Source organism: Bos mutus, chromosome 7 (assembly GCF_027580195.1).
Source record: "Bos mutus isolate GX-2022 chromosome 7, NWIPB_WYAK_1.1, whole genome shotgun sequence".
Classification (NCBI taxonomy): Eukaryota; Metazoa; Chordata; class Mammalia; order Artiodactyla; family Bovidae; genus Bos; species Bos mutus.
Genome location: NC_091623.1, coordinates 78,347,203 through 78,371,129, shown reverse-complemented (window position 1 = coordinate 78,371,129; position 23,927 = coordinate 78,347,203). Strand labels below are relative to the sequence as shown.

The window sequence follows — 23,927 nt, the reverse complement described above, 5'->3', positions numbered from 1 at the left end:
TGTTACCCTGCTTAATTAACTTACATGCAGAGTACTTAATGCAAAATGCTGGGCTGGATGAAGCACAAGCTAGAATCAAGATTGCTGGGAGAAATATCAATAACCTCAGATATTCAGGTGATACCACCCTTATGGCAGAAAGCGAAGAAGAACTAAAGAACCTCTTGATGAAAGTGAAAGAGGAGAGTGAAAAAGTTGGCTTTAAACTCAACATTCAAAAAACTAAGACCATGGTATCCGGTTCCATCACTTCATGGCAAATAGATGGGGAAACAATGAGAGACTGTACTTTTTGGTCTCCAAAATCACTGCAGATGGTGATTACAGCCATGAAATTAAAAGATGCTTTTTTTCTCAGAAGAAAAGCTATGACAAACCTAGACAGCATATTAAAAAGCAGAGACATTACTTTGCCCATAAAGGTCCGCTTAGTCAAAGCTATGGTTTTTCCAGGAGTCATATATGGATGTGAGAGTTGGACTATAAAGAAAGCTGAGCACCGAAGAATGATACTTTTGAACTGTGGTGTTGGAGAAGACTCTTGAGAGTCCCTTGGACTGCAAGGAGATCCAACCAGTCCATCCTAAAGGAGATCAGTCCTGAATATTCATTGGAAGGACTGATGCTGAAGCTGAAGCTCCTGTACTTTGGCCACCTGATGTGAAGAGCTGACTCATTGGAAAAGACCCCGATGCTGGGAAAGATTAAAGGTGGGAGGATGAGACGACAGAAGATGAGATGGTTGGATGGCATCACTGACTTGTGGACATGAATTTGAGCAAGCTCCAGGAGTTGGTGATGAACGGGGAAGCCTGGTGTGCTGCAGTCCATGGGGTCGCAAAGAGTCAGACACAACTGAGTGACTGAATTGGAAATGGACAGACATGGATAAGTTAAAGAGAAATATAGGAGATGAAATCAGTAAGGCATGAGGATTAATTGGATGTGAAAAATGAGTGAAAGACAATCAAAGATGATGTCTTAGTTCTGCATGGGATGGAACCTGAGTACTGGCTTTCAAGCTTGCCCCAGCGTTTACTGTCCTCAGGGGCTCTCAGATTCTGCTGTGTATGCACAGCGTCCTGCTGCCAGGTTTATGGAGGACACTTGGGTCTGCTGTGGTGTTTGTGTGTATGTACACAACCAGTCCATTCTGAAGGAGATCAGCCCTGGGATTTCTTTGGAGGGAATGATGCTGAAGCTGAAACTCCAGTAGTTTGGCCACCTCATGCGAAGAGTTGACTCGTTGGAAAAGACTCTGATGCTGGGAGGGATTGGGGGCAGGAGGAGAACGGGACGACAGAGGATGAGATGGCTGGATGGCATCACCGACTTGATGGACGTGAGTCTGAGTGAACTCTGGGCGTTGGTGATGGACAGGGAGGCCTGGCGTGCTGCAATTCATGGGTTGCAAAGAGTTGGACACGACTGAGCGACTGAACTGAACTGAACTGAACACAACCTTTCATCAGTCTGGGATATTTGGAGACTTTATGAATCCTCTTATGGCTGTCTGTCTTCTTGGAATTTCCTGATAAATCTTTGATTCGTTCTCTGGTTTGTTGCTTGCCTCATATAGGACCCAACCACAGGGTATTAGCCACTAAGATAGACTAAAAATGTTCCTACCTAGTGAGTCCCCACCAGCTGTGAAAGTGAAATTGTTGATATTCATGTCCTTCCTTTCCTTGGTTGGTGAATCTAAGGGCGGGGATATATGGGACATATCAAGCTCTTGGTATGAATTGCAGAGATTCATGGTGTTCTTACTGAAAGTTAAGTAGTTTTCATGAATAAATATTTTTAATTTTGTTATATTCAGTTAGTTTCCAAGCTGAAATTTGTCAGCTTTTTAAGTTTCTTTTTGAGAAAAGATTTATTAACCTCTTTATTGTCATGACAAGTAGTCATGGGATTTCTTTGGAGGGAATGATGATTGAATTTTGATGATGATGAATCAAATCTGTGATTGAATTTTGGTCAGAGTATCTACCTGTGTAACCACCTCCTTAATCAAGATACAGCACACTTATTTCAAGAGGTACCTTTATGCCTTTTACCAGCCATTTTTCTCCCTCCCCCATTCTGGCCTGAGGCAGTTACTTGTCTGGGTTTTTTTTTTTTTTCCACTGTTGATTTATTAGTCTTTTCTAGAATTTCAAACACAGTTATACCTCAAATACTGTGGTTCAGTTCCAGACAACTGCAGTAAATCAAAATAAAGTGAGTCACGTGATTTTTTTTGTTTCCCAGTGCATATAAAAGTTATGTTTACACTCTACTGTAGTCTGTTAAGCTTGCAGAGTCTAAAAAAATAATTTGTTGTTGTTCAATTGCTTAGTCGTGTCTGACTCTTTGCGACCCCATGGACTGCAGCACACCAGGCTTCTCTGTCCTTCACTATCATCTGGAGTTTGCTCAAGCTCATGTCCATTGGATCCATCACCAATTGGTGATGCCATTCAACCATCTCATCCTCTGTTGTCCCCTTCTCTTTCTGCCCTCAATCTTTCCCAGCATCAGGGTCTTTTCCAGTGAGCTCTTTATATCAGGTGGCCAGAGTATTAGAGCTTCAGCTTCAGTATCAGTCCTTCCAGTGAATATTATGGGTTGACTTCCTTTAGGATTGATTGGTTTGATCTCCTTGCTGTCCAAGGAACTCTCAAGAGTCTTCTCTAGCACCACAGTTCAAAAGCATCAATTCTTTGGCTCTTAGCCTTCTTTATGGTCCAACTCTCACATCCATATAATGTATATATTTAATTAACGGGGAACTTTACCCAATACTCTGTAACGGCTTATATGGAAAAGGAATCTTAAGAGTGGATATATGTATAACTGATTAATTTTGCTGTACACTTGAAGCTATTAGTAACAAAATTTATAAATTGACTATAATGAAAATGAAAAAGAAAACTTGATAAAAATTGCTGTCATCTGAATCTTCATTGAGTTATAGTAGTAACATAAAAAAATCACTGATCAAAAAAAAGAAAAAGAAAAATGAAAAAAAATCATTGAAAGTGGGTCACCTTGATAAATATAAAGAAAAAGTTTGAAATGTTGCAAGAATTACCAAAATGTGACACAGAGATACAAAGTGAGGAAAATGCTGTTGGGAGTCTTGCTCCACACACGATTGCCACAAACATTCAGTTTGTAAAAAAATGCAGTATCTGCAAAGTGCAAAAAATGAGGTATGCCTGTAAATGGAATCATATAGTATGTACTTACTTGTGTCTTGCTTCCTTTGCTCACCATAATGTTTTATGTAGTTTAATTGGTGAAGTAGTTTTCTATGGTATGGATAGACCACAATTTGTTTATCCATTCCCCTATTGGTGGCTATTTGGGCTGTTTAGAGATTTCGTCTATTATGAATAGGGTTACTATGAACGTGACTATTTCTTTTGGGTGAATACTTGAAATGGCTAGGTCATATAGTAGGTGTATGTTTTACTTTTTAAGAAAGTGCCAAACTGTCTTTTCAGAGTGGTTGTACCACTTTATATTCCTAACAGCAATGTATTAGAGTTCTAGCTGCTCCTGTATTCTTATCAATGCCTGATCTTTTTAGTCTTTTAAATTTTAGCCATGCTAGTGGATGTATAGTGGTGTCTCATTTTATTTTTTCCTTATCAATTTTATTGCAAAATGATTTATGTGTAATAAACTGCATCTATTTGAAGCGTATAATTTGATGAAATTTTCAAGTTGTATACACTTGTGAAACTGCTGCCAAAATCATGATACAGTAGGTTCCCATCACCCTCAAAAGCTTCCTCATGCTCTCTTCTGTCCTTCTCTTCTTACATTCCTGAACCTTAGTAACCAGTGATTTACTTTTTGTCACTATAGGTTAGGTTACATTTTATATAAATGGAATAATACAACCTTTACTCTTTGTGACTGGCTTATTTCTTTGGCTGTGCTGGGTCTTACTTGCTGTGTTTGAACTTAGTTGCAGGATGTGGGACCTAGTTCTCTGACCAGGGATTGAACCCGGGTCCCCTCCTTTGGGAGCGTGGAGTCTTAACCACTGGACCACCAGGGAAATTTTTCATTCAGCAAAATGATTTTGAGGTTCACTTGTATTTTTGCCTGTGTCCTTTTTATTGCTGAGTAATGTTCTGTTGTATGAATAAATCACAATTTGTTTATTCATCTGTTGTTGGACATTTGGGTCATCTCGTGGGCTTCCCTGGTAGCTCAGAGGGTAAAGTGCCTGCCTGCAACGTGGGAGACCTGGGTTCAATCCCTGGGTTTGGAAGATCCCCTGGAGAAGGAAATGGCAACCCACTCCTGTACTCTTGCCTGGAAAATTCCATGGACGGAGGAGCTTCAGTCCATGGAATCGCAGAGTCGCACACGACTGAGCAACTTCACTTCTTAGTGCTTGACACTGTATGAAAAGCTTCTGTGAACATTACAAGTCTTTATGTGGTGATATGTTTTTGTTTCTGTTGAGTAAATAGTAGTGAGCAGAATGACTGGCCTGTATAGTCGTATACATTAAATTTTAAGAAACTGCCAGATAGTTTTCCAAAGTGGCTTATAACATTGTACATTTCCATTGGCAGTGTATGAGAGATCCATGTATTCCTTATTTCTGCCCACATTAGTGTTTTTAGTATTTTTAATTGTAACCATTATAATGGATGTGTAGTGTTATGTCATTGTGGCTTTAATTTCTATTTTGATAACTAATGATGCAGAGCATCTTTTTCTGTTTGTTTTGCTTATTGGCTATGAGTGCATTTGCTTTTGTGTCCATATCTTGCTCATTTAAAACATTGGTTTGTCTTTTTATTATTGCATTATGAGAGTTATTTGGGCTTCCCTGGTGGCTCCAGTTGGTAAAGAATCTGCCTGCAGTGCAGGAGACCCCCTGTAATGCAGGAGACCTGGGTTTGATCCCTGGGTTGGGAAAATACCCTGGAGAAGGAAATGGCAACCCACTCCAGTATTCTTGCCTGAGAAATCCCATGTACGGAGGGGCCTGGTGAGCTACAGTTAATGGGGTTGCAAGGTTGGACACGACTTAGCAACTAAACCATCACCACCATAAGAGTTCTTTATATATTGTGACTATGAGTCTTTTGCAAGATATATGCATTGCAAATATTTTCTCCCATTTTATGACTTGTCTTTTTGTTTTCTTATTGGTGTCTTTTGAAGAACATAAGTTTTAAGTTTCATTGAAGCCTAGTTTGTCAGTTTTTAAAAATTCTGTGTCTTTTACTCTTTGTATCCTGAGAAATCTTTGTTACTCAGGTCACAAAAATTTTACCTTTCAGTATTAGACGGCATGCAGACATAAAAAAAACCCCAAAATGTAAAAAGGTGAAATAGTCATAATCTTTTTTTATATATATATTTTATTTTATTTTTAACTTTACAATATTGTATTGGTTTTGCCATATATCAACATGAATCTGCCACAGGTATACACATGTTCCCCATCCTGAAGCCTCCTCCCTCCTCCCTCCCCGTACCAAGACATAATTCTTAAACACAAAAATACTAGGAGACTGGTTATGCACATCAATTTAAATCTTCAGGTTGTTTCTGAAAATGAAGGGGTTTAGCTAGATCATTGGTAGTTCTAAACTCTTTTGGATTTTGAGCTCCTCTGAGAGTTGGATGAAAGCTATGAGAATTTTTCCCAGGGAGCAGACAAAAACAAGACAGTTTTACACACAGTTTCAGGAGATTGTCAATCCCTTGAAGCCTAACCATAGGTCCTTTAAGGGCTTGTGGATTGGTTAAGAACCCTTAGTGAGCAGTTCTTTTCTTTAAGTATTTATCTAAGATTTATCTCTTTAATTTGCCAGATTCCATTATACTTTCCCCTCAGATGTCTTAGCTGTTTCTTTCTTGGTCTCCAAAAATATTTGTTTTGTTTTTCTTTGGGTAGTTTTCATTATGGCGGTAACAGACCTAAGTCTAAAAGGAGGGATAGAGCGAGTGGTTAAAACTGAAAACTTTAGTGATTTTAGTAATTTATATTAGAATATGGCACCATTTATACAAAGTTTTGTTGTGTGTGTGTTTTTTTAAATATCTGTTACAGTTTGGTGTTTGAAGAATTGCTCCCCCAACTGCAGGATTATCATTAAAATTAATTCATTTTACTTTAGGAAGTAAAAATGTGTCTAAAAATTTGTCTAAATAGTGTTATAGGTTAAATCCTTCCACATATTCATGTTTGTTAAATTTTTTTCCTTGCAAATTGACAGTTCATGTCTCGTTATCTAATGGGATGTTAATATTTTGTGTCAGTTTGTACTTTTTAAATATAATCAATAGCTTTTTTCATGTATGCTATAAATATTTCTCTAATTTTATTGTTGCTATATGTATTTAAATATATATAGACTCAAAAGTTTAGGTGGTGGGCGCCTGGACTGGTCCCTAGCTGAGCCACCGCCCGGCTGGCTGGTCCCTGAGGCAGCTGGCGGGTGGGGGGTGCCAGGCGTGCGGCCTTTCGCCATGTACACCTTTGTGGTGCGCGATGGGAACAGCAGCGTCTATGCCAATGAGGTGTTCTGGCTGCTGCTCGCCACAGGCCACTGGAAGCGGCTGCAATGGGATAACCCCAGGTTCAGCCTGATGCTGGAAGAAAGAAACCGGCTGCCCTTCAGGAGACTGGATCGTGAGCCTGGCTGATGCACTTGGTGAATTACTACAGAGGGGCCGACAAACTGTGTCGCAAAGCATCTTTAGTGAAGCTCATCAAAACCAGCCCAGAACAGGCTGAGTCCTGCACATGGTTCCGCGAGTCCTATGTGATTTATCCAACCAACCTTAAGACCCTAGTTGCTCCAGCTCAGAATGGAATCCATCCACTGCTCCGTAGTTCAAGGACAGACGACAGAGAATTTTTCCTGACTTAATATAACAGAAAGAAAGAGGAGGGAGAGGGCAACGCTTGGATTGCAAAGTCATCAGCCGGAGCCAAAGGTGAAGGCATACTCATCTTCTCAGAAGCTACAGAACTGTTGGATTTCATAGACAACCAAGGCCAGATGCACGGGATCCAGAAATACCTGGAGCTCCCGTTGTTCCTGGAAGCCTGGTCATCGCAAGTTTGACATCCGAGGCTGGGTCTTGGTGGACTGTCAGTTTAATATCTACCTCTATAGTGAGGGTGTCCTGCAGACTGCTTCAGAACCGTATCAGGTGGATTATTTCCAAGATAAAACCAGCCACTTGACTAATCACTGCATTCAAAAGGAGTACTCAGAGAACTATGGGAAGTATGAAGAAGGGGAACGCAATGTTCTTTGAGGAATTCAATCAGTACCTAACAAGTGCTTTGAACATCACCCTGGAAAGTAGTATCTTACTACAAATCAAAGGTATCATAGAGTTACCCAGTCCTTTCTCTTTCTGTTAAATGTGTCTTGATGGAGCTTTGGGAGTTTGTGCCTTTCAAGGAATTGTTCCATTTCAGTTGTCGAGTTTAAGGACAAAAATTATTTGTTATATCCCTGTATTATCCTTTTAATATCTATATAATCTGTAATGATGAAACTTTTTAAAATCCTTATGCTTAATCCTTCTGTTACCTTATATTGGTAATTTATATCTTCTCTCTTTCACTTGGGCAGATTGGTTAGAGGCTTATCAGTTTTATTAATCTCTTCTAAAGGTCAGCTTTTGGCTTTATAGATTTTCTCTGTCATTATTGTTTTCAATTTCTTCATGTTCTTTATTATTTTTATTCTTCTCCTTTTGAGGGGCTTGCTTTTCTTTTCTTTTTCTAGTTTCCTTAAAGTATAAGGTCAGGTCACTGATTTGAGATATTTAGTTTTTGAAAAAAATACAAGCATTTAAGGCCTTCAGCTTTTCTATAAGAACTTCTTAGCTGCATCCCACAGATTTTGCTTTTGTGTTTTTGTTTTCATTTTATTAAAATACTTTCTAGTTTCCCTTGTGGAAAAAAAAAGTTTATATGTAGCTTAAATTGTTAGAGAAATGTAAATCAGAACCATGATGAGGTATTACTTCATACTGGTCAGAATGACTAGCGAAAAGTCTACATATAACAAATGCTGGAGAGGGTGTGGAGGAAAGGGAACCCTTCTACTCTGTCAGTGGGAGTGTAAATTGGTGCAGCCACTATGGAAAACAGTATGGAAGTTCCTTAAATAAAAGTAGGCCTGCCATATGATCCAGTAACCCCACTCTTAGGCATATATCCAGAAAAGATGAAAACTCTTAATTTGAGAAGATACAGATACCCTAGTGTTCATAACAGCACTATTTACAGTAGCCAAGACGTGGAAACAACCCAGGTGCCAATCTGGTTGGTTGGTTTAAGAAGAAGATGTGCTGGTGGAGGAGTGGGAGCTGGGGGAGGGGGTGAGCATGCATGCATGTGTGTGTGTCTGTGTATAAATAAAATGGAGTATTACCCATAAGAATAAATGAAATAATGCCATTTTCAGCAACATGAATGGACTTAGAGATTATCATGCTAAGTGAAGTCAGATAAAGACAAAATATTATATAATAACACATATATGGAGTCTAGAAAATAATACAAGTGAATCTATATATAAAACAGAAACAGACTCACAGACATAGTAAACAAACTTATGGTTACCAAAGGGGAAAGGATAAATTAGGGGTAGGGGATTAACAGATATGAACTGCTATACATAAAATAGAGAAGCAGCAAAGATTTACTGTATATCACAGGGAACAACAATATTTGATATCTTGTAATAACCTGTAAGGGAAAATAATCTGAAAAAATAACTGAATCACTTTGCTGTATGCCTAGAACCAACACAGTATTGTAGGTCATCTATACTACAATAAAAAATTTATGTGTAGTTTAATATTTTCATCATTCTGTGTGATTTCTTCTATTTCTTCAAGACTTAAGTCATTTAAAAATAAACATTAAGAATAGAAAAGAAATTTGTGTTTAGCTTCTATTCTTAAGATAGGGAATGGTATTATGAATGACTAGATTGGAAGAGTTTGAGTGTGTCCTTTATTACTACCCTCCCTTACTACTCAGGTTGTCCAGATGTTTTTTGACAATGAGATGTGACACTTCTCTTAGGAGTAATTGAATGATTAAACAATTTGAGAAGTTTGTAACACGTTCTTTTAAAATCAGTATTTAAGTCAGTGAGTCTCTGCTTTGGTTATAATAGAAAATCATCTGGAAAGTTTTTTTTTTTTTTAATTTAGGTAGATTGCTGCTGCTGCTGCTGCTGCTAAGTCGCTTTAGTCGTGTCCGACACTGTGCGACCCCAGATGGCAGCCCACCAGGCTCCCCGTCCCTGGGATTCTCCAGGCAAGAACACTGGAGTGGGTTGCCATTTCCTTCTCCAGTGCATGAAAGTGAAAAGTGAAAGTGAAGTCGCTCAGTCATGTCCGACTCTCAGCGACCCCACGGACTGCAGCCCACCAGGCTCCTCTGTCCATGGGATTTTCCAGGCAGGTAGATTTCATAGAATGTAAAATCCAGCAGTCATCTGTTTAAAGTGTATAATGGCTTTTTGTACATTCAAAATGTTGTGCAACTACCACTATGTTCTTTTTTTTTTTTTATTTATTATTTTTGGCTTTGCTAGGTCTTTGTTGCTGTGTGCAGGCTTTCTCTAGCTGTGGCAAGCAGGGGTTACTCTTCATTGTGGTGCGCGGTCTTCTCATTGTGGTGGCTTCTTTTGTAGTAGAGCACGTGCTCTAGGTGCGTGGGCTCAGTAGTTGTGGTTTGCAGGCTCTAGAGTACTGGCTCAGTAGTTGTGGTGCACAGGCTTAGTTGCCCCAGAACCTGTGGAATCTTCCCAGGCCAGGGATTGAAACTGTGTCCCCTGCATTAGCAGGTGAATTCCCTGGACCACCAGGGAATTCCACTTTCTAATTCTGGACATTTTCATCACCCCAAAAAGAAACCCAAGGCCATTAAGTAGTTACTCTGTATTTCTGTCTCCTCAAACCTCTAGTTATCTTAATCTGCTTTCTGTCTCTGTAGATTAGTCCATTCAGGATGTTTCATATAGACAGAATCATACAATTTGTAGGCTTTTGTGTCTGGCTGCTTTCACTTAATGTGTTTTCAAGGTTTATCCATTTTGTAGCATGTATTAGTACTTTGTTTCTTTTTAAGGCTGACCAACATTCCATTGTATGGATGGATGTACCACATTTTGTGTATCCATTCATCATTTGGATTATTTCTGTTTTTGGCTATTATGATTAATGATGTTAAGAACATTTAAATGCAAGTCTTTGTTTGAATACTTGTTTTTAACTTTCTTGGATGTTTACTTGGAAGTAGAATTACTAGATGTATTTTAATTTCTTGAAGAATTGCCAAGCTGTTTTCCACAGCAGCTGCAGAATTTTATATTCACACTATGAATGAATGAAAGTTTTAATTTCTTTGCATCCTTGCCAATGTTTGCTGTTTTCTCTAAGAAAAAAATGCAACTTTATTGAGATATAATTCACTTATCATATAATCCATCCACTTAAAGCATACAATTGAAATGAAGAAATAGAACTGCTGTATGATTCAGCAGTTTTACCTCTGAGTATTTACTCAAAGAAAACAAAACACTGATTTGAAAAGATATATGCATACCAGTGTTAATTACAGCATTATTAACAAAAACCCAAGAAACCCTTTTGCTATTGACTTGCAAGAGTTCTTTATTCTGTATACAATTTCTTTATTACATAGATGCTTTACAGTTACTTTTCTCATTCTTTATTTTTTTTTAAACTTGCCTTAATATTGTGGTTTGGAGCACAAGGTTTTTAATAAGATGAAGCCCTGTTTATTTATTTTTTCTTTCGTTGCTTATGCTTTTGATAATATATTTAATAAACTCACCTATCCAAGATTACAAAGCTTTATGCTTATGTTCTGCCTTAGAATTTTATAGATTTTGCTCTTGCATTCAGGTCTTTGATCTGTTTCATGCAATCCTTTATTATGTGAGGTAGAGGTCCAATTTCATTCTTTTTGCATTTGGATATCTAGTTGTTAGAGTACCGTTTATTGGAAAGACTTATACTTTGTTCATTGAATTACCTTGGTACTTTTGTTGAAAGCAATTGACAGTAAATGTGTGGATGTTTTCTGAACTGCCTGGTCTTCTGTTCCATTGATCTTTATTTTTATTTTTGTGCCAGAGCCACACCGTCTTGATAATATAGCTTTGTAGCAAGTTTTGAAATTGAGATGTGTGAGTCCTTCAGCTTTGTTCTTTTTTTCAAGATTGTTTTGGCTGTTCTGGGACCTCTGTTTTTCCTCTGTTTTGCATTTCCTCTGTGAATTTTAGGATCAACTTGTCTATGTCAACAAAAAAGCCAGTAGGAATTTTATTAGGAATTATGTTGTATCTCTAGAGCAGTTTGGGAAATATTGCTGTCTTAACAGTGTCAAGTCTTCTAATTCATGAACATGGGATGTCTTTGCATTTATCTTTTGTATCTTCCAGCAGTAGTTTTTGGTTGCAAACCTTGCACTTTTGTTAAATTTTGTTAAGAATTTTTTTTATTTTTGGTGCTATTAAAATAGAATTTGAAAATTAAATTTTGGATTATTTATTGCGTATAGATAGCTGTTCAGTTGATTTCTGTATATTAACCTTGTATCCAGCAATCTTACTGAACTTGTTCATTAGTTGTAATGGGTTTTTAGTGGATTTCTTAGGTTATTTTTAAATTCAAGATCATGTCATCTACAAAAGGCAGTAGTTTTACTTCTTCTTTTCCCATTTGGATTTTTTATTTCTTCTTATTCCATAATCGACCTGTTTAGAACCTGTAGTATAATGTTCAGTAGAAATGATGAATGCAGACATGCTTGTTTTATTCCTATCCTAAAAGGAAAGTATTCAGTCTTTTACCTTTAAGTAGTTATGACCAACCTAGATAGCATATTCAAAAGCAGAGACATTACTTTGCCAACAAAGGTTCGTCTAGTCAAGGCTATGGTTTTTCCTGTGGTCATGTATGGATGTGAGAGTTGGACTGTGAAGAAAGCTGAGCGCCGAAGAATTGATGCTTTTGAACTGTGGTGTTGGAGAAGACTCTTGAGAGTCCCTTGGACTGCAAGGAGATCCAACCAGTCCATTCTGAAGGAGATCAGCCCTGGGATTTCTTTGGAAGGAATGATGCTAAAGCTGCAACTCCAGTACTTTGGCCACCTCATACGAAGAGTTGACTCACTGGAAAAGACTCTGATGCTGGGAGGGATTGGGGGCAGGAGGAGAAGGGGACGGCAGAGGATGAGATGGCTGGATGGCATCACTGACTCGATGGACGTGAGTCTGAGTGAACTCCGGGAGTTGGTGATGGACAGGGAGGCCTGGCGTGCTGCGATTCATGGGGTCGCAAAGAGTTGGACACGACTGAGCGACTGATCTGATCTGATGATTATTTGCAGTGGATTTTTTAAAAAAGATGTCCTTTATTGGGTTGAGGCATTGATATTAAAAAAGAAAAAAGCTTTTAGATGAATAATAATACGCAGTTAGAGAACCAGTTATTTAAGTTAATGTTTAAGGAACTATGATAAATTATTATATTATTCCTATTGAAAAGTCATTAAAAAATGAGATTTATATATATTTTTTTTCCTTTATAGGAAAAATACAAATTTTAATTAGTAGAAGAGTTCAGAAATCCAATTTTACTTCTGTTAGATAGATATCTTTTTCTTTTATATGACCAAAAGATAAATAGCATCTGGAAAACTTATACTTTAAGCAAATTATTTTTCCTTTTGCTGCTGCTGCTGCTAAGTTGCTTCAGTCGTGTCTGACTCTGTGCGACCCCATAGACGGAAGCCCACCAGGCTCCCCGGTCCCTGGGATTCTCCAGGTAAGAATACTGGAGTGGGTTGCCATTTCCTTCTCCAATGCATGCATGCACGCTAAGTCGCTTCAGTCATGTCCGACTCTGTGCGACCCTATGGACAGCAGCCCACCAGGCTCCTTTGTCCATGGGATTCTCTAGGCAAGAATTCTGGAGTGGGTTGCCATTTCCTTCTCCAATTTTTTTTTTCCTTCTATTTCAGACAAAAGGATGCCACGGAGAAAGAAAAAAGTTAAAGAAGCCTCTGAAGCTCAGAACCTGGAGAAGAAAGATGTAGAAACTACTGGTTCTGTCAATGTGAAGAAGAAGCGTAGACTTGAGGATGCATACATTGTGATATCTGATAGTGATGGAGAGGTTAGTACTCTAAAGAGTAGAGCTCTAGGTCTCAAACTAGGCCTCCTTATCTGTGACTGGTTTGTTTGTGAGACTGAATTTTAATGACATCTTGCCAGACCATGCAGCTTTTACTCAGCTTTGTAAATGGAATTAAAAATCACTTAGAAGAAAGTAGTCATACAATTTGGCTGAGGATGGATCATAGCTCCTGAGTTTTATAATGTATTAACTGACGGTGATATTTTAAAACCATTTGAATAAACCAAATGGGAAAATTTTCATATGTCTATAAAGTGAGAGAAAGACAGCTTTATAAGTTTCTAGATATACTCTGTCCAGTGTGGTAGCAGCTAGCCACCTGTAGCTATTTAAATTTAAATTAATTAAAATTAAATAAAAGGAAAAATCAGTTCATCTCTTGGACTAGTCACATCTAGTGTCTGCTGTGTTAGCGCAAGTATAGAACATTTCCCTTCATTATAGAAAGCTTTGTTGGATAGAGCTGTAATAGATTTTAAATCTTTCCTTTGATCTGTGTTTCCATTTTTTTATTGGAAGTTTCTGCCTGTTTGTAGGTCACATCCAGTAAGGCAGTGTAGTAAGTCACTGTGTTTTCATCTAAGTTTACCTCTCACTCTTCTTATCTTCTATCTCATTTGATGGTAGAACCACTCATTTGCCTCAGGTTATAAAGCTCAGAATTGTCTCTGACTCTTCCTTTTAAATTGAATTGCATTTGTGGCTGCCTTCTTTCACTTGATGTATGTTTTCAAGGTTCATCCATATTGTAGCATATAACAGTACTTAATCCCTGTTACAAAATTTTTATGTATTTATTTTTGGCTGAGCTGGGTCTTGCTGCACACGGGCTTTCTCTAGTTGAGGTGAGTAGGGGCTACTTCTAGTTGTAGTGCAGGGCTTCTTATTGCTGTACCTTCTCTTGTTGCAGAGCACACAGGCTTTAGGGCGTGCAGGCTCAGTAGTTGTGGGCAGGGGATTAGTTGCCCTACTGCATGTGAAATCTTCCCAGATCAAGGATTGAACCTGTGTCCTCTGTGATAGCAGGCAGATTCTCAACCTCTGGACTACCAGGGAAGTCCTCTTCATGCCTTTTTCCCCCTACAGTGACTGCACCATTTTACATTCCCATCAGCAATATCCTGGGATTCCAGTTTCTCTACATTCTTGGTAACACTTGTTATTTTTAAATGTTTAATTTTTATATCACCCTAGTGAATGTGTAGTGGTTTCTCATTGTGGTTTTGACTTGCCTTTCCCTAATGGCTAATGAACTTGTGCATCTTTTTTGTACTTATTAGCCATTTGTATAGCTTCTTTGAAGAGATGTCTGTTCAAGTTCTCTGTCCATTTATACCTTGCACTTTTTGTTGTTGAGTGGTTAAGTTTTCTTTTTCTATTTTGCATATTAAACCTCTTATCAGATACATTATTTGCAAATATATTCTTCCATGCTAGCAGATGTCTTTTCACTTTCTTGATAATGTTCTTTGATGCACAACAGTTTTAAATATTGAAAAAGTCCAAGTTACCTTTTTTTTCTCCCTTTGGTTATTTAATGCTTTTGGTGTTGTAGCTAAAGAATTATTACCAAATCTAAAGTCATGAAGTTGATCCCTAAGAGTTTTCTAATTTTAGCTCTTACAGTTTGGTCTTTGTTCCATTTTGAAATAATTTTTGTGTATGGTATGAGATGGCGTGTGTGTGTGTGTATATGTAGTGGTAAAATATACGTAACATAATTTAGGATTTTAACCATTTTTAGATTATATATATTCACATACATATTGTTGTTGAATGGTGAAAGTTGCTCAGTCGTGTCCAACTCTTTGCGACCCCATTGACTCTACAGTCCATGGAATTCACCAGGCCAGAATACCAGAGTGGGTAGCCTGGGGATCTTCCGAACCCAGGTCTCCCACATTGCAAGCAGATTTTTTACCAACTGAGCTATCAGAGAAGCCCTAAACATGTTTCTGCCTGTTTTCAAACCGGGGACCTTTTGTGTATAAGGTGAATGTGATAATCGCTACACTACAGAAATGCCCGTTGAATTGTAGGGGTTCTTTATATATTGTGGACAGTTAGCGCCTTGTCAGATATATGATTTGCACATATTTTCTCCCATTCCATAGGTTGCCTTTGTACTCTGTTGATAGTTTTTTTATGCAGAGTAGTTTTAAATTTAGTCCAGTTTATCTGGTTTTTGTATTACTGCGTGTGCTTTAGCGTCACATCCAAAAAGTCATGTGAAATCTTCCATGTCATGAAGCTTTTCCCCAATGTTTTCTTCTGTGTGTGCTCAGTCATGTCCAACTCTTTGTGATTCCATGCATTATGGCTGCCAGGCTCTGCTGTCCATGGAATTTTTCAGGCAAGAATACTGGAATGGGTTCCCATTTCCTTCCCCATATTTTCTTCTAAGAGTTTTAAAATTTTAAGTGTTATATTTAGGTCTTTGATTGATTTTGCGTTATTAGCTTTCGTGTATGGTATAAAATAGGGATCTGACTTCTTTTTTGCTTGTGCATATCCAGTTTTTCCAGCACCATTTGTTGGTATTTTAACTTTTAACCTAGGTATTTGTTTATATTTTATTTGGATTTCTTGTAGGTAGCACACGGTTTGAGGTTTCTAATTTTATACAGTCTGAGAATCTCTTTTTTAAATAGATGTGGTTAGATTATTTATCTGTAATAAAGTTACTGAGGTACTTTAAAAGGTACCATCCAACTGATTGTTTTTGCATTGGTTCTTTGTTTTCTTCCCATTCTTGTTGATTTAATTTTATTTTTGCATTATATAGAAAATTGCTTTATTGAATAAATTAAATGTATAGAGAAAGATATACACTCAAGTTATCTTGCTTCTCCATTCTATACACCCTATTATTCCACATCCTTTACACCACTGATAACCAATTTCATTGATTTTTTTTTTTTATTCTTACAGCATTGCTTTAAAGCAAAAATAAGCCCATTCATGTTTTTTCTCTCTCTCTTTAAATATTTATTTATTTGGCAGTTCAGTTCAGTCACTCAGTCGTGACCGACTCTTTGCGACCCCATGAATCACAGCACACCAGGCCTCCCTGTCCATCACCAATTCCCAGAGTTCACTTAGACTCATGACTGTCGAGCCGGTGATGCCATCCAGCCATCTCATCCTCTGTCATCCCCTTCTCTTCCTGCCCTCAATCCCTCCCTGCATCAGGGTCTTTTCCAGTGAGTCAACTCTTCGCATGAGGTGGCCAAAGTATTAGAGTTGCAGCTTTAGCATCAGTCCTTCCAATGAACACCCAGGACTGATCTCCTTTAGAATGGACTGGTTGGATCTCCTTGCAGTCCAAGGGACTAAAGAGTCTTCTCCAACACCACAGTTCAAATCAATTCTTCGGTGCTCAGCTTTCTTCACAGTCCAACTCTCACATCCATACATGACCACTGGAAAAACCATAGCCTTGACTAGATGGACCTTTGTTGACAAAGTAATGTCTCTGCTTTTGAATATGCTCTCTACGTTGGTCATAACTTTCCTTCCAAGGAGTAAGTGTCTTTTAATTTCATGGCTGCAGTCACCATCTGCAGTGATTTTGGAGCCCCCCAAAATAAAGTCTGACACTGTTTTCACTGTTTCCCCATCTATTTCCCATGAAGTGATGGGACCGGATGGCTTGATCTTAGTTTTCTGACTGTTGTACTGCATCTTAGTTGTGGCACATGGGATTTTCGATCTTTGTTGTGACTTGAGGGATCTAGTTCCCTGACCAGGGATCAAACCCAGGCCCCCGGTACTGGGAGCACAGAGTCTTAGCCACTGGACTCCAGGGAAGTCCCCATTCATGTTTTCTTAATTCTGCTTCTTTTTATGTGAAATGTTGCATATCTATTTGCATCTTGTTCTTTTCTCAGAACAGTGTATCTTGTAGCTTATTCCTTTCATTTTCTCATTGTTTTCTTGTATTTCTTTAGTGGCTGTTTCAGATTTTTACTTGAATCTGTTTTCCTTTGGAGACCCCCTCCCCCACCTTTTTTTTAAAGGGAACCCTCTTGCATTATTGGTGGGAATGTAAATGGATACAACTACTATGGAGAACAGTGTGGAGCATTCCAGATCAGCAGCAGCATGCAGAGTCTTAGTTGAGGCATGCACCAGGGATCAAACCTGGGCCCCCTGCATTGGGAGCTCAGAGTCCTAGCTCCTGGACCACTGGGGAAGTCCCCATTTTTCTTTTTTGAGATGGTTTTATCTATTTTCAGTTTTGGTTTTATCAAGTTTCAATTTATTTGTTCCTTTTCTTGTTGGTTTATGGTTTGAGTTTTCTGATTCTAGGCTTTTCTTAATCTGTAGATGATTCTTTAAAATTTGTTTGGGATGTGTTAATTTCCTTTTCTGGGATAAACTTAAATGTTTTATTTACATTTTCTCTTTCTGTTTTATAGTTGCTTGGTTTGAAATTTCTTTTTTTATTCTTATATTTACTGGACAAAAGCTTTTTAGTGTACTTCATTTTAGTTTTTTTTATGGATGGTATTGTTGATATTAGAAGAGAGGTTGGCATGTTTATTTTTTTTCTTCAGGACCTGTCATTTTTTTCCTCCTTTCTTTTTCTTTTATGAAATCTGAGGGGGTACCATCTCTTTTTTGTGTATCTTCCTCTTTTCCATTGGTAGTACGTCTTTGAGGTTGCCACTTTTGTTCCTCTCACTTTCAAGCCCTTTAAGATATAGCTGATTATGTGAAATACCAGGTCTTGGACCATTGTTTGGTCTTAGTGTCAGACATTCTAATTTTGAAGGTGGTTTTGTCTGTGTTCTTAAGTTTTTCATTTCTTTTTCTTATTTTTCATATAGTCTCTTAAGCCTTCTCTTTCTTTGTTCTGTTTATTCATAGACTTGCAATAGCACTGTTAGAATTTGCTGTTTCTCTGCTTACTGGTTATTTGAATTCTGTGGTATGTTTTGTCTCCTAATAATGTTGAAGGCATTGGTCATAGGTGGTGTTATTTCTGGTCCTTATTGCATGCTAAGCTGCTTCAGTCGTGTCCAACTCTTTGTAACCCCATGGATTGTAGTCCATCAGGCTTCTCCGTCCATGGGATTTTCCAGGCAAGAATACTGGAGTGGGTTGCCATTTCCTCTTCCAGGGAATCTTCCTGACCCAGGGATGGAATCCAGGTCTCCTGCGCCTCCTGCATTGGCAGGCAGGTTCTTTACCACTAGTGCCACCTGGGAAGCCCTGTTGGTTTTGTGTTTTTTTCTGGGAAGATATATGGAGAGAGTCAATTTAGGTAGGTGGCTCAGTGGTAAAGAATCCAGTGCAGGAGATGCAGGGTAGATTCCTGGGTTGGGAAGATCTCCTGAAAGAGGAAATGGCAACCCACTCCGGTATTCTTGTCTGGAAAATCTCATAGACAGAGGAGCCTGGCTGGCTACAGTCCACAGGGTCACAAAGAGTCAGACACAGCTAAGTGACTGAGCATGCGCACACAATTACTGTTATCTTCTAGATCTTTCATTTTCGGCCATTCTGGATCACTTTGTTATAACCCAGTCTCATAGCGTTGAGTTTAATTTTTTGTTATATTAATTTTATTTCTTTTTCTATATTCTTTGATTTTTGACTCTGCTTTTGGCATATATTTTGGTATGTCTTTTTTTAGAGTTTATATAAATGCTTTTCATAGTTCCTTCCTTTTTTTTTTAATTTAGCTTTCTGTAGTCTGGTTTGTCGGTTGTAAATAGTATCCTTTGACTTTCACTTATAGTGCATGCAGTAGAAAATGAACTTATTTTACTTTCCATTTCTGATTTCTCTCATTTATTAGGTGTGTCATTTCTGCATATAACATTTACATGTTTTCTTCTATTCTTATCTCTACTTTTGTTTTAGTCTTAGTTCTAAAATTAAATATGTTAAATATTTACTATCAATTCTTTTGGTTTTTTCTAATCATTTTTTAGTTGAATAGTGCTTGATTTTTACTAGATTTGTCAAGTAGGTCTTGTGACTATATTATTTCCTAAGTTATGTTTTTGATACTGTTTTTCTGTAGTCTTGATATCTGAAAGACTGCTTAATAGGATCCAACGTCCTTGGTTTAAAATTTTCTTTTTTCCCTTGAGTTTCTTTAAAATGCTGCCTTCTTGATTTTTGCTTTGTATGTTATGTTTGGTAAGTCTGATTTATTTTCCTTTTTTTGTTAAGTGACTAGTCCTTTTTGTTAGTCTGAATGCTAAAAATTTTTCTTCAAGGTGAGATAGGTATATTATGTGTATGTGTTAGGAAACTGATTGGTCAGAGTGAACTTTCAATATGTCAGTTCAGTTCAATTGCTCCGTCATGTCCGACTCTTTGAAACCCCATGGACTGTAGCTTGCCAAGCTTCCCTTTCCATCACCAACTCCCAGAGCTTGCTCAAACTCATGTCCATTGAGTCGGTGATGCCATCGAACCATCTCATCCTCTGCCTTTTTTCCCTTGTAAATTTTATTTATTATAATCTTAATGTCAGTTTGTTTCATTGTTTGTTTTCTTCTTCAGAGATCCCAGTTATATATTTATGGGATCATCTTTGCCTGTATTTTTTTTTTTTTCATTTTTAATGACATTTATTGTTTTTATCTTAATTTTACAAGCAATACCTGTTGATTGTGGACAGTTAGAAACACGTAAAAGCCTAAACTAAAAAATCACAACCACCCACAATCCCCACCCTGTAGAGATGACCACCATTAGCATTTTGATGCATTTTCTCCTCGTCCCACCCCACACACACTGTAATTGAAGTATAATTTACCCACAACACTATATTAGTTCCAGATGCACAGAATAGTGATTTGCATCCATTTTATCCAACCTATGGTACTTGTTTCCTCACAATAAATATTTTATGAAATGTTTTCATTTTTACCATTGGTATAGATTAAAAAAAGATACCTATATAATTGTTGTGAATTGCATTTCCATATACATACAAGCTCTTTGTGGTATGTTTTTCTGTGAAGTGTCTTAACATATTTTTTGCCTGTGGGAGGTGCTTTGTGTTGATTTGTAAGAGCTCTTTATATATAAGGAAAATTAGACCTTTATCTGATAAATATGTTACATACTTTTCCCTGATTGTTCTGTTGCTTTTTAAAGCACTGATTTAAAAGAAGTGAGTATGCACTGGGCTTAAACTTTATTACTGACTTTGAAACATTGAATCGAGCTTTCTCTGAACTTGGGTGCATACTTGCTGGTATTTTACAGATGGGTCAGTTTTTGTATGAGCTTGAATATGACATAATTATATCTGTATATTACAGTTTTTTATTTTTATTGGTTCTGAATCTACATTTTTCTTTTTCTACCGTAAAGATCTTTTTCTGATGTTTTCTTTGAACATTTACAAAGAATGTTACAAAACATTTACAAAAACACTGATTCTTTAGAGGTTTAGTGGCCTCTGTTAGCTGTAGAGGAAGGTAGAAAGAGTACTACTTTTAATGCCAATCAACCTGTTCATGTTTCTTGTTTTGCAACAGGAGCCAAAGGAGGAAAATGGATTGCAGAAAACGAAGGCAAAACAGTCAAATAGAGCAAAGTGTTTGGCTAAAAGAAAAATTGCACGTATGTTTTCATTTTTGTGTTGAGAATGGTTTGGAAGTTTCAGCAGTCATAGAATTGACACTAGTTTCTTCATTAAGAAAAGGTTTCTCTGAATAAGAATGTGTGTGGTTCTTGGTAATTCAGGATTCCATTAAAATTTGTGGGATCACAGTTACCTAGAGTGTATACAATTGATTATTAAAGGCAGCGTGTTGAAATTAAGAATGTGCCATTTCAGAGTTAGGCACACTTGGTTTTGAACCCTTCCTTCCACTTACTGTGTGGACTTTAGGCAAGCCACTACAGCCTACTGCTGTTACCTCATCAATAAAATGAAGATAACACGTAGAAAATCACTTAGTGAAAAAAAAAAAAAAGAAAATCACTTAGTGGCTCCAATAATGGTGTTACTGTTTTGATCACTAAAATTCTAAGTGTCTGCTCTACTCTCAGCACTTTATTCTGGTCATCAGATGTGTAAGGTTTTTTTTTTCTCCCCTTTACAAAGTACTTCTCCAACTCTTTGGACACTGGGTACCCTACAGTTTATGGAAATATGACACTGTCAGATCCCACAAGCTAAAGGCTTAGTTCTGTGTGAGTTCTCCTTCTTTTAGATGACAATTGCAAGTCCAGGTTGTTACCTGTGCTTCTGATCCACTGGCTATAAATCAGAGGTTCTTGTGACCCCTTTTTTGTGTTCAATTAATTTGCCAAAATGGCTCTCAGAATTTAGGGAAACAGTTTACTTATTAGATGACTGGTTTATTATAAAGGATATAACTCAGTAACAGCCAGATTGACTTCCTTTGTGGCTCAGACTGTAAAGTGTCTGCCTACAATGCAGGAGACCCTGGTTCAATCCCTGGGTCGGGAAGATCCACTGGAGAAGGAAATGGCAACCCACTCCAGTATTCTTGCCTGGAGAATCCTATGGACTAAAGAGCCTGGTAGTCTACAATCCATGGGATCGCAAAGAGTTGGACATGACTGAGCAACTTCACTTTCACTTTTATTATAAAGGATGTAACTCAGTAACAGCAAGATTGAAGATATAGGGCAAGATATAGGAGACCTGGGACCTCCTTGACCTACCCAGGTATGTCACCTTCTCGGTCCCTGTACATGTTCACCAACCTGGAGGCTCACCAAACATTATAGTTCAGGTTTTTTATGAAGGCTTCATTATACAGGTATGATTGATTAAATCATTGTTCATTGGTGATTGGTCCAACTTCCAGCCAGTCGCTCTTCCTTCCCTGGAGGTTGGGGAGTTGGAATAAAAGTTCTAATCCTCTAGTAGCTTGGTTGGTTTCCCTGGCAACCAGCCCCCATCCTTAGGGGCTTTCCAAAAGTAAGTTCATTAATAGAATCTCGGTGTGCCTAAAAGGGAATTGTTATTAATAACAAAAGATATCTTTATTGCTCTTTTCATTTAGGAAATTCCAGTTGTTAGGAGCTGTTAGGAGTTGTTAGGAAATTCCAGGATTATTAGAAGCTCTGTGTCAGGTGCCAAGATTCAGTATATATTATTATAAATCACAATATCACAAAAATTATTTATTGTAAGTTTTTTCTCTTCTGACTTTGTTACTCAATTGTGAAGTTATTTAATAATGACTGTATTTTTGCATTTTAATATCATGTGAGATGTTTACGTATTTCAGTGAACTTGTTAAAAAGTATGTTAACTAGCTGAGATTATTATAAAACATTGAAGATAAAGCAGAATTTTTCACTTTTAATTTGAATTTAGGTGATTTAAAGTATAATTCTCAGCCTTATAAAATTAACCATAATTGTTGTTGTTGCTAAATCATTGTGGTATATCTAGAGGTGGCTGTCACTGTGATCTCCATGAGGCAGCAGTGAGCAGTGGCGTGAAGTAAGATCTTAATTCCCTGCCCAGGAACTGAACCTGGGCAACATGGATAAAAACCAGGAGTCCAGACCAGCAAAGGCTAGAGGCTATTTTTTTTCCTGGATCTTTGTCCCCAGTGAAAGATGCATTTATCATGGAGACAAAGACTGTTTTTTTAAATCCAGGTATAAAGTTTATTATTAGAGACATAGCATAAGAACAAGTGGGAGGAGCACACAGAGAAACAGTTTGTTAAGATAGAAGCAAGGCAGAGATGCACCTGGAGAGAAGGGGTGTGGGTGTCCCCCATAGTGAGGAGCACAGAAAATAGGCTGTTAAGTCATTTATATAGGACAGTTCTTCCTAGTCTTCTTTAGCCAATTATCTAGTTTCTTTTTCCACACCTGACCTGTCCTAACCCTCCCCTGGGTGTGTACAGACCTTTCAGTTAAAATGGATCCCACCGAAAAGGCTTATGGAAGGGGGTGGCAAGGCTTACTTTGGTCTGGCGTCCCCTGCCCTTTTGACCTCATGAAGGATTTTTGCGTATGCATAGTGTCTCCTTTGCCCTAAAGATGGGGGAGTGTGTGACCTCTTAATCTTTTAACAGGTTTTAGTCCCACTCTGTCCCTGCCCTAAAACTGCCCAATGTCCAGTTATTTACCCTGTTCTTATTGGTTTTTATATTGAGGTATAGATCTTGAAATATAAATAGGAGTCCAGTCATAAATATGTAGTCCTGGAGCCCATTTGTCTCTTACTTCAAGAAATGTAAATAGGGGCTGGTAATGAATGACCGGCCCTAGGAGATATGAACAGGAGGCCAGTTGTAGATTGCTGACCTGGGGCTCATCTATCTCCTGCCTCAACTATGATTGTGTATTAGTCACTCAGTTGTGTCTGACACTTTGTGATCTCATGGACTGTAGCCCACCAGGCTCCTCTGTCCATGGGATTCTCCAGGCAGGAATACTGGAGTGGATTGCCATGCCTTTCTCCAGGGGTCAAACGCAGGTCTCTTAAATCTGCCTTGACAGGTGAGTTCTTTACCACTGGTGTTACCTAGTAGCTCAGACAGTAAAGAAGCTTTATGTGTAGTAGGTTTTAAAGTCAGGTAGCATCAGTCCTCCTGCTTTGTTCCTTTCCTTCAATATTGTGTTGACTATTCCAGATCTTTTGCCCTTCCATATAAACTTTTGTTTTTTTCATTTTGAATGTCTTAATTTATATTAGTCAATAAAATATGTAAAGATTTAAGTGGGCA

General features: G+C 37.9%; 1 protein-coding gene and 1 pseudogene across 1 annotated transcript in view; both read left to right on the top strand.

Moving 5' to 3' along the window:
- Positions 1 to 6,491: 6,491 nt before the first annotated feature.
- LOC102285893 (tubulin--tyrosine ligase pseudogene) lies at positions 6,492 to 7,604 on the top strand (annotated as a pseudogene).
- A 5,450-nt stretch (positions 7,605 to 13,054) lies between these two features.
- Positions 13,055 to 23,927, top strand: part of UIMC1 (ubiquitin interaction motif containing 1) — a 109,737-nt gene continuing 98,864 nt past the window's right edge. Inside the window, exons 1-2 of the mRNA XM_070374125.1 lie at positions 13,055 to 13,209; positions 20,739 to 20,823. Of these exons, the coding sequence (XP_070230226.1) occupies positions 13,063 to 13,209; positions 20,739 to 20,823 (232 nt within the window). The 5' untranslated portion in view covers positions 13,055 to 13,062. The remainder of the gene's footprint in view (positions 13,210 to 20,738; positions 20,824 to 23,927) is intronic.